The sequence below is a fragment of the Camponotus vicinus genome, unplaced genomic scaffold, assembly GCF_025532165.1.
Source record: "Camponotus vicinus isolate PSW18456_S1 unplaced genomic scaffold, iyCamVici1.0 SCAF_11, whole genome shotgun sequence".
NCBI classification, from domain to species: domain Eukaryota; kingdom Metazoa; phylum Arthropoda; class Insecta; order Hymenoptera; family Formicidae; genus Camponotus; species Camponotus vicinus.
Window position 1 is genome coordinate 15,839,921 of NW_028141947.1, and position 11,883 is coordinate 15,851,803.

General features: G+C 33.5%; 1 protein-coding gene across 4 annotated transcripts; it reads right to left on the reverse strand.

Moving 5' to 3' along the window:
• Nucleotides 1–638: 638 nt before the first annotated feature.
• Nucleotides 639–11,171, reverse strand: LOC145961486 (glycerol kinase 3). 4 transcript variants are annotated; one of them, XM_083081708.1, is made up of 12 exons: nucleotides 10,922–11,171; nucleotides 8,615–9,212; nucleotides 4,994–5,094; nucleotides 4,310–4,568; nucleotides 3,871–4,088; nucleotides 3,349–3,561; nucleotides 3,155–3,265; nucleotides 2,773–3,029; nucleotides 2,324–2,529; nucleotides 2,025–2,168; nucleotides 1,812–1,898; nucleotides 639–1,367 (listed from the first exon to the last, which is right to left on the reverse strand). In XM_083081708.1, the coding sequence occupies exons 2-12, from the start codon at nucleotides 8,775–8,777 to the stop codon at nucleotides 1,270–1,272; spliced, it is 1,857 nt and encodes a 618-aa protein (XP_082937834.1). In that variant the 5' UTR covers nucleotides 8,778–9,212; nucleotides 10,922–11,171; the 3' UTR covers nucleotides 639–1,269. The 4 variants fall into 4 exon arrangements, with proteins under 4 accessions (XP_082937834.1, XP_082937836.1, XP_082937835.1 ...); XM_083081710.1 differs by having other exon boundaries at nucleotides 8,615–9,227; XM_083081711.1 differs by having other exon boundaries at nucleotides 640–1,367; nucleotides 4,994–5,073.
• Between the last annotated feature and the right edge of the window lie 712 nt (nucleotides 11,172–11,883).

An 11,883-nucleotide genomic window follows, 5' to 3' on the forward strand; every position in this document is an offset into this window, starting at 1 on the left:
GGCGCGCGATTCAAACGTCAAGCTTGTCCCAAAACTATTTGTCGGACTATTTTACTCTTTAATTGTATTCCGCGTTTTTTTCTTTAATTTATTTATGCGTATGTGTGTGGGATTTCTTAATTTCAAATTTGCATTCGTTAGAAAAATATACTTTGCTAGATAATATTCTTCAGCAACTTAATAAATCGTTTAAAAAAAAGTTATTACAATTTATCTTGAATTAATTTTGTTTTAGTCAATATTTTTCACTTATGAGACATCAACAGATGCAGGCAATTGCAGATATCTTTAATACACTATAAGCTTGCTGTCTTCTATTTAATATACCAATATATTTTCTTCCTCTTTATTCATATAGTATCTAAATAATCATTTAATTGAAATCATTACTTCTTCCTCTCTTTATTTAAATTATCAAAGTCAATATATTATCTCCATCTCTAGTTTTATCTTTATTTTAGATAAAAGAAGTATTATTTTCTTTAAATCATTTAACATAATGAGTTTCTCTACATCAAGTATCGAGAAGTGGTATCAGCTTTATTAGTGAGCGAATTTTACAATTAACACGACTTATACATTAATACTGAGAATGTATATTGCAGCTATTACACTGCATGAATAAAATGTAAAATTCGCATCAACAAAAAATTATGAGTGAAACAAGAGGTATCTTTATTATGATACATATAATATAATTTAAATACATATTATTAATTTAATACATATAATTTAAAATTTTATACAAATGAGTTTTTCTACAATAAATAATAAAAAGTAATATATGAGATTATGTGCAAGTAACTTAATGAACTAATGTAATATTCTGTAGACTCTGTAATCTGTGATATTATTATTTTAAAGGAAAAATGGAATTCTATATCAAGCTGGATGTATATTATAATGATTATAAGATGAAATTATATATTGAGATAGATGAGCATTATAACGAAACAGTTTTTTATTGACTGCATCGCTAAACTTATTATTAAGACTTGCAAGCTCGGAAACCAGAATACTGGATACACCTTTTTTTGATTATCGAATATAGTGCATCGATAAAACGCACTAAAATCTATGAAACGCATCTCTAATTCAGCAATTTGATCTCTAATCATTTCATAATGTAATACTCATCAACATACACATCACTTACATGCTGCCTCAGTTGAGCAAGTTTTAAAAGTTTTTCATTTTACTAAACTTTCTTCTGGAATCGGGCTACCTGCCAGCTAGGGTAACTTGTGTTTCGATAATGTTAATTTGCTGTCACCGATTCGCTATATAATTACTTAATCGTAACAAAATGAAACTTGATAATATAAAACAGCTTGCAGGAATGGATGCTAGTATGCAGTACCTTTCATCTGAAACATTCAATTGAAAATATTACATATTGCATATATAATTGTACAATTTACGTGAAAAGAAACGAGAAACAATAAGAGCAATTATATTTCTTATCATGGACAAATATCATCAGAGAATAATTTATAACTATATATTTATATCTAAATATCGAGATATAACTATGTAAGATTAAACAATATTAGAAAGATTTGAGGAAAAATAATTGTGTACATTTTTTTTATTATTTTATATTAATCATGTCATCTTTAATTTACTTTGATATTTATTCAAAGATTTAAATTTAACATCCTCGCTCAAAAAGTTATTTTGTAAACGTTTGTTACTATAATTACATCTGACTTTTTATTAAAGATCTTATTTATTAATGTAATTATTAATAGACTTAGCAGCTTTAATTATATCAGACATCTCTCTCGCTTGTACAAAAATTTTACATTTACCTGTCATTTCGTTAGACTTCTTTACTGTTGCCCAACCTAAGCTTCTTTCCACTGCCATTTTCCATTTTTTATATCTAGCGTCCTTCTCTATAAAAAAAATGTATCTTAAATAATATTGTTTTTTATAAAAATATAGAATATTATATATGTATAAAGCATATAATTATATATTTAGAAAAATATTTAAATTCCTTAGTTCGAAAATTTTTATACCTTCCAACGTGGTGGTCGGCAAGAAAGTATCGGATGGCACTGTTTCCACTTCCTCACCTTCCAGATTCCACACATCTATCCCTTCAGCGTGTCCTGCAGCCATCGCTACGCCTAGAGCTGTCATGTCAGGCATAGTTGACCTGACTGCACACATACGTTAAAATATAAATACAATTAATAATAGCCAGAAACATAAAAAAGGATCATAAAAATAGGATACTATTATGTATATAAATGTGTCATTTCGCTCATAAATCCTGTTATACGTCCTGTTATCCGTCTACAACCAATATACTTACATACTGGTGTACCACACAAGTCGGCCTGCAGTTGCATAAGAAGATTATTGGTCGACATTTTCCCATCCGTATTTAACTTCGTTAATGGAAATCCGCAATCCTTGTTCATTGCCTCGAGGATATCTCTAGTTTGAAAACAGACCGCTTCAAGTGATGCTCTGATTATGTGTTGTTTTGTAGTAAATGCTGTAAGCCCACAAATTATTCTGAAAGAAAAAATTGCATTTCTCTCAAACACGCATATAAACATATATTTTACTAATTCATCCAGGATTAAAATCCTTTGAATAAACAAGATACTTTAAATATATCATTATATATATAAGCAATATTATTAAATATATTTTTAAGAAGTCCAAATTTAATATTTCAGTTTCTATATTTATATATTTACAAAGGGAATAAAAGAGAAAAAAACGCAGGAAATAATTTGAATAATTTTTGCCTACCCCCTTGCATCCTTTCTCCAGTAAGGCGCATATAATCCCGTGAAGGCGGGTACAAAGTAGACATCCCCCGTATTAAATACGCTTTGAGCCAAGTGTTCGCTTTCATGAACATCTTTTATGAGCTTCATGTTGTCTCGCAGCCATTTAATAGCTGCACCTGCAACCGCGATCGAACCTTCCAATGCGTAGACAGGTGGGCTCTTCGGACCTAACTGATATGCAACTGTCGTAATCAATCCATGAGATGAGTATACTCTCTGGAAAAAAATATTGAAAAAATAATATGATAGATGAACATTTTAATTTTATTAGAAGCATGTTTGGTCTAATAAAGTCTTTTTAATCTTTTATATATATATATGAATATTTTGATATTACATACGGTATGACCCGTATTACACAGCAGGAAGCAACCGCTTCTGTACGTGTTTTTGGCCTGTCCTTTCTTCAGGCAATTTTGTCCTACCAAAGCTGCTTGTTGGTTTCCTAGAATCTGACAGAAACAGAAAATGATAATAGAAAAACGCGTATTCTCTCCCTATCTCTACATAATTTTTATCGTAAAATTTTACATACACCGGATATGGGAATACCAGATAGAGGGGGAATCGAAATTTTGCCGTATATTTCGGAGCTGCTCCTGATCTCTGGCAACATTTGCATAGGAATGTTGAAATATCTGCATAACATGGGATCCCAAGAGAGCGTCTCTATATTCATCAACATGGTTCTCGATGCATTCGTTACATCGGTGATATAAAGTCCACCGTCTATCCCTCCCGTTAAGTTCTACAACAAATTCTAACATTAATTTCGCTGCAATTTTTTCGCCATAAGATTTTAGTTTCTTCAGTCAGATATTAAAGAATAAGATTATTAATAATGCAAGATACTGAAGAATTTGTTTACGATATCTCGAATGTTAAATAATGACATTTATAATACACAGTATAATTCAATTATTACTTGATATTAATGATAATTTTATTTTAATGTCAAACATTAGCAGATGTTAATACAATAATTAAATAAGCTCGATTCGAATCATATCCGCTAATTTCTACTAACATGTCGCTATAATATCTCTTCGTCACATACCCAAACAATCCAAGTGTCCATAGTTCCCACTTTGCATCGCCTCTCACGAATTGCCTTTCTTACACTCGGCAGATTGTCTTTCAACCAGCGAATTTTCAAAGCAGAAAAATAGGGACTGACAGGCAGACCGCACAGAGGTTTCAAATGATTCTTGCTCTGATCCGGAAACTTTGCTATGATCTGGTCCACGATCGCATCCGTTCTGATGTCGGACCACACTGAAATCAAACATTTCCTGGTAGAATCTTTACGGATTATTTTTTTTTCAAAGATCTTTGAAATGAAAAAATTAATCTTTCTATATATTTTTTTCTCGAATTACTTTTTTTCTTAAAAGACAACATGTCTAATATATAAGACTTTTAAAATCTTTTCTTAGGACAGAGATAATGTTCTTTCGTAGCTAAATTATTATAACGAAGCGCAAAAAAACACCTACATATAGCGTTATAAAGCGGTTCCCCGGTAATCGCGTCCCATATTACTGTAGTCTCCCTCTGGTTGGTGATGCCCACTGTGACGATTTCATCAATCTTTATGCCCAGAATATTCAATTTTTGATTTACATTGTCAACGCAAGTTTTCACCGCCATAAGGATATTTTTGGGATCCTGCTCCACCCATCCCTCTTGTAAACTGATATATTCAATGTCTATTTGATGAGATGCAACCTCCACAACATGCTTCGCATTAAATACCTACAGAAATATAATTCCTTTCATAAAATTATTCTCAATTAAAAAAAATTATTTAAAAAAAACGATAAAATATTTATACATGTCCTATAATTTTCAGAAATAATTCTGAAATATTTAATAAATTATATATCTAAAAAATAATTATTTTAAAAACAAATTTAAAAAAATTAAACTTATTAAATTCTAAATTTAAACGTCAGAATTCTGATATCCAGTCTCTTTATTATATCAGTAATATAGCGGCTTTTCAATATGATTATTATGCTGAAAGCCACGATATTTTTGCTTTGAAATTCTCACTTGAACTCTAAACTTGAGTAAATATATAAAACCGTGGAAAATTATAATAACTGATAACGTGGAAAATTATAATAACTGATAACGTTATATTGAGGAGCTGTACTTTATGATAAGCACTCTCTTACCACAAAACGGACAGTCCGCGTGCCGACATCAATTGCGCCAACAAGCGGTCCTATTTTTTTTATTGAATTCGGCATCGTGTCTGAAAAAGAGAGAAAATTCTCTTAAATAAAAATGCTTGAGTAGAATCCACTAATCCACTAATAATATTAAAAAAAAGAAAAATAAATTTGCTAACTATTACACGTAATTTTAAGATAAAACTTAAAAGTTACTAGAAACTTAGAAGAAACATATGCTCTTTATTATCCTGTACAGTTACATAAAACTGGTTACAAGGAATTTACGTAAATCATAAGCGACCTTGTATTTATGCATTCAGTATTATAAGCTTACATTGTTGTCGCTGCAAGATTCTTTCGTCTTTTTTTCAATTGGATTCGTTATCGTTAAGCAAGACAGCGTGTTTCTGGTTTTCCTATATCGATAAGGAAATTTCCATGTCGTTAAAATGTACGGCGAACATTAACAGCTATCTTCGATCGCGATTGTATCCGTATCGATTCGATCGCGGATGTAAACGTAAACGAAGCGTTAATACTCGTTTACGTTTCGTTGTTTCAATTTATGCCTCCTAGAAGCTTTGTTTACACTTGTGTTACTCTTTCTTTACATTCGACTTACGCTCCGATATTTATTTTCGCCAGGGATGTGTTCGATTCTCACAATCAGACTAGAAATACAACGATTCTTCCACGTCGTTTTTTTCATCTTTGCTTAAATACATCTTCGCGGATCGATAAATAATTATTTTCACCCTTCTAGCTCACCCCTGTATATTTTTCTCCCACGTCATCACTTTGACTTATAACGCGCAAAGCTGTCACATGGCTAACAATAAGATGCGTAAGCACGGCTCGTCTTGAATGAAGAAAGCCGGCCACATGGCGAGAACCGTGACGTCATTTCGTACAAAAACAACGCGCGCCCGCGCGATTGATTGATTGATGGAGAGCACGTGCGTCATCGCAATGTGCAAAATATTTATATATTTTCTCAAAATATGTACATATTTTTTTTTAATTTATTATAGATATGTGAGAGAGAAAGAGAGAATATAGATATTGATTAATAAAGACTTATAAAATTAATTAAGAATTTATCGGATGCATCGTCACAAGTTTCTTTTACGACGTAAGATAACCGTGAAATAACTATCCAGAAAAAAATCTCAAAGAATCCTAAAAAAGAGAAAGAAAATTAACCCATGCAAAATTGCAGAACCTACGGAACTTTGTCATTTATGTTTTTATCGTTTCTATTATTAAAAATAACATCAGAATAAAACATTAATTTTTTTTGTCTTAAATCTTTTTTCGTGCTTCTCTTTCGATACTTAACTTTCTTCTTATAATATTATTAATTCATGGAATATTATTAATTCATGAAATATTATTATTGTCGACTTTTTTTATTTATCAGATATTGCATAAAATCCAGTTCTATTCTTTATCATAACATATCAATACTGTTTTCCAAATGATCTTTTAATTTCTATTTCTATCTTTTTAATATCTATTTAATTTCAATTTTCTAGTTGCTACTTTCCTAAATTTTTAGATTTTAATTAAATTTTTTGATTCTTTTCAGTGGTAATTTAATTGTTGAAAACGCACATGGTATATTATCTTTTTCTTTCTTTTTAATCAAAAATTTCGCCTTTATCTCTTAAAAAAATTGATAATCTAGATAGAGCATATTAACTACAGTCATTTAACTATAAATACAATACCATAATTGATCTTTTAAATCTTGTATGCTGCTATCTCAGCTTTAAGTACTGCTCAAAAGTATATCATAAGTTGGAGTATTATTACAATAATAAATAAGAAATGGTATGTTTGTGCCTCATGGTTTCGAAATAAAATTCCAAATAAAATATTCCGATAAAACCGAGCCATAGTTCATGTCACGCATATTATACATTTTCTGTCACTTCATGCGCATCATGCGTGAATCGGAAAGTACCCTATATATCTCCGTTGAGCTGCAAAGTTTATCCTTTGTACGACCCGAAAAAAATATCATGCTCATTACGATATCATAAATAAACTGGCTTAATATCGCTCCTTCGACAGTATACGTAATCAATTAATTGCTTCCCAGAATTTTCTACATCGCTCGTAACGATAAAATATATGCTTGTGTGGTCTTTTGTGTATATATGTGTATCTTTGCGAAATTTGAACAACTCTGGCATAATACTCTCTCACATACATAATATATATAAATTCTTAATTAATTTTATGAAAAACTCTATCCAATATTTATATTCTCTCTTATATAAATTGTAAAAAATATATTTTTTTTTCTATATATTTGTCAAGTCAATTTTATATATCTTTATGTGTTAATTTTACGTCTAATGTTCGTTAAAAATATATTCATAATATATACATATATAGAACTTTCAAATTTATATTCTACGCGCACATAAGTGAATTGATAAACGCAACACGTGAAATAAGTTTCGACAACTCGAATACATCATAATTCTTTGGTGATTTATCACAAAAGTGTTAGTTTAGAACTTTCGATCGAAACTTTAGTATATTTACGTGTACTATAATAACATGACACGTGTACTGTATCATGTTGTATTTCTGGCAGGAGGCAGAATTAAGACTGTGACCATGAAAATATTGGCATCTGTACATACTTTTGTACCGATGATTACGTAATCTTTAGAGGAGGTCAATTATCTCCTTTGAAATCATTTTCTCTAATTAAGCGAAGATCTCTTTATCGTGTAAACCTTTTTTTCTCGCAAAAAATGCACAGATATAATCAAAGAAAAATACGATAAAACTGCAATAACTCTGCGAATGATCTCTTTATCGTGCAAACCTTTTTTTCTCGCAAAAAATGCACAGATATAATCAAAGAAAAATACGATAAAACTGCAATAACTCTGCGAAATCTTGCATTATTTAAGGAACAAGAAGCGGTTTTTATTCTTATATTAAAGGTTAAAGGTCTCTTCAATGTTTGCGCAATAAGAATGTCAAGTGTTGTTGTATTCGATTCTACTGAAGGCAGTCACCATACTAATGAACAGTGAATAAGAAAGTGTTTTTTTCATTCAACTTTAGCGTAAAGTACATAAAAATGTGCGAATTTATTCGTTCTTTCATTCCCAGAATTAATATAATATGAAATGTCACGAAGGAAAAAAATTGTAACGTGCACAAGAGAAATTATTTTACGTTAATCATGTTTAGAGAAGTTACATCGTCATTCTTATCTTGACGCATTCAATTATCATTACGGACTAAGCATACGTCTAAAGTCCAGAATAATATGCATAGAATCGACTTTGATTCTGTATCATCGCATGACAGCCACTTCAAGTCGATTTAGTCAAACCATGAAAGACGGTTACACATTGATTTACTCTATCGATATTAAATATTGCTGACTGATCGGGAAAAATAAGATCTTGATGATCGCACAAGCGATCGATTTCTTAAATCGCTTTCGTGATAACCGCGAGATAAATTACACTATCGCACTATCAGCTAAGCTTCCCTCGTGCACCTAAAAATATTTATATAGACTCTATCTAAGCGTTTATTAATACAAATCCGATTCATCGTTATCTACACTTATGTTAGGAGACTCACCCTCATTCCTGTACGAGTAATACTTGAAAATGCTCGTCCTTCTTCTCGTCTCCAACTCCTCCATCTCCAGGGACGCGTTCGAGTCGTCGAAGGAGCCTTCCGGGGTGCCACGCTCGCTCTTCGCATCTCCCTCCTCATTTCCATTCATATCTTCCTGCTCCATAAGTCACCCGATCTTCTTCCCGAGTCTGGCGACGAAAAGCGCGGGAACCGCGCTTGTGACGTTGCGCTTTGTGAATGAATCAGCTGACGCTCTCCGGGAATGTTTCTCTCACTTTCGCTCGAGACGAGATTTCGTTCTCGGAATCGCGAGAAAACAAACGTCTTATTTCATACCGAACGTGTCACGCACGCCTGTTCGATAGAATGCGAGGCAATCGATGACCCGTCCGACGAGAGTCATCTCTCCCCCCTGCAATTTTTCCTCCTCCCTCCTCTCGCGCGTAGATATCGCGTGTTCGTAACTCAAATCTACTGTTCGGTCACTGTCGGATCTCACAATAAGCCGGATCTTTCATCGAGTTCCCTCGGTCGATGTTAGTTTAGGGCACGCCCATTAGTCCACGTGGCAGCAAATATCGTTAAAAACCTCAGATTTCTAAAAAACTTACATCTGTCAGAATCTTAATAATAGATACTTTGAAAAAAATAGGACATATGTCAGATACAGAAATAACCGACTCGCGAAATCTTTATATAAGTATATGTAAGATGATCTTTCAAATATATAAAAAATGATTTTTCACAAATATATAAAAATACGATACACAAGTTTTCGCAAAATTCACGAAAATACGACTACTGTTCACTACGCCGTCTATTGTTAAGATGTTGGGAGAGAGCAAAATTTTTTGTAATTTTTTGCAAAATAGATAGTCAATTTTCGCTTCCTCAGTCGTTCTTTAAATGACAAACAAGCAATACCGACCCGATTTTTTTTTTGTAGTTTCAAACCTGTACGCACGTGGTTTTCGAACAGAACGTGAGTACTGGATTATGATGCTGAACAGAGACATCGTTATATAAAGCGAAGAAGGCCGCATATCTGCGTTCGTAGTTTTCCCTGGGAAGCACCAGACTACCCATAAGCAATCTCCGCGATTCATCCTTATATACGAATTGCATCGTATACGAGCACTAGCGAGAAACACTACAGTAGTGAATGCACATTTTCAGGACGATTCCGAACCGCGATCTCGGGCATTCGAATTTTAGAATAAATTAAAAAATATCGGTTATCGCGGGTGACCATTATCGGGATCCATCGTAGGACTTTTAATACAACTTTGCAATTATTTAGTTAAATAATCGCAGCCAGGTACGAGATGACAACCGCCTAGCGGTTGAAACGTCAAACTAAAGTGCAACGCGAATTGCATGCAACGATGGCGTTGCATGCCCTCCTCGTGGCGCGGATATTTAAAGCTGCGCTCGATAAAATCACGCGATCCTCCTTCAAATAAAATTAATTAAGCGCGTACGTTCCTCGAGGAAAATTTGGAAAAATTACAGCGACATCGACACGAAAACACGCAGGAAAAAGGGAATGTTGTAAACTAAACTAGAGGAATATTCTTATATATTTCTATTCTGCAACGATATTTAATTAAGATGTGTAAAATGTAAATTTTTCTTGATAAAAGCATCTGTCGATGCGTCTTCAAAATTTTGATTTTGCGACATGGGGTAAGATGCAAAGTATAATGAACTCTGAACTTGCGTACATCAATTGGCTATGATGAAATAGACGATTGCGTATTGAATATTTATTACGTAATTTCTCTAAATTTCGACATTTTTTAATGAATATCCCGATAAAGCAATAATCGAGAGATCACTAATCGTTAACTTAGAAAATTCTATATCTAAGAGATATTAATTTCAACGCAACATGTATGGAATTTATGTGAAAAGTGCAGACGTTCCAGTAAAAACAATGACTAAAAAAATCTATCTTTTAACACTTTACACCTATTTTCTCAGTTTTTTCTTTTTAGAAATATAAATGACAACTTTTTATTAACGAGACTAGACAAAGATAGAAATCGAACCTCTTAACTGCAATAACTTATCTATTCTATTCATCTTTTTATACGTGAGAAAAACATGACAGATAAGCGAAAAAAATATAAAAAAAATTGTCAGAATGCAAGTGGAGCGTGACATCGTACCACGTGGCTCTACATATGGCATTTTACATATGGGATTTCACGGTGTAATCCTCCCGGCTAGTTCCGCGGAGCGGGAAGAACCGGAAGCGAATCTTCCGCGCGACGAGGAAGGCGAAGACCAGAAAGGTTTACTCACTCAAAGCCTCGAGTACACTCGAACTGCGAAGCGCGCAGCCGGCGAACGAGCACTCTGCGTCCTGCGACATCCCCGCCCCTTCCCCCTCTCGATCGCCCGAGATCGGTCGATGATTCCTCCGTCGATACTTCGTCGCGGTCGTCGACGATGAGCGCGTCGCGAATACCCGGATCACCCTCTTCACGGGGCGGTCGCGCGACAACCGAGAGAGGGAGAGAGACGCGTGTTTCAGCGCTTTGCCATGCTTTCGTGTTCCTCCCTCCCACCCCCCCCCCGCCGTCACACGTCACAGCTGTCGTCTGCTGCACGCGCCATTATGCGCGCGCAACTGTCCGCATTTAGGACAGTCGACACGCTCCTCCTCTATTCTTAACGTCTGACGGAATGGACTCTCTATTCTTGACACTTATTTATTATTCAAATAGCGTGAGATTAACGTTGCTCGCAACCCGTAGAAAATTCCGTATTTAAAATGAAACTAACGTATATTTCAGACATTGAAGATAGCAGAGTTCGACTGCAAAAAGTGCAAATAATACGAATAGAAATATCATTTTTACGCGTCCAGTAAGATAAATTAAGAATACAGAAATTATTAAAAATAGGGAACTGAATTAAGAATAGGGAGGTTGGACTATCTCACACGTGAATCCGGCGCGAATGTTCAAATTTTGATACACGCCAGATACGAAATTGCCGAATTAAAATAAACTAATTAATCGCATACGATAATTGATTGTGACAAAAGATTCTACGACAGAAAACAGAATTTTTTTCTGCTATCGATTTGTTGCTCTTTCAAGAATATTTCTTTTTCTTTATCGTAATGAAATTCTGCCGGCAATCGTGCAATGTTTTGTATAAATAAATGCATAACTCTAATCTTAATGAAATAATAAATTGAAGTTTCTATCATTATTATTTATTTTAATTGCGCGTTTTTTTTATATCACCGATAAAGT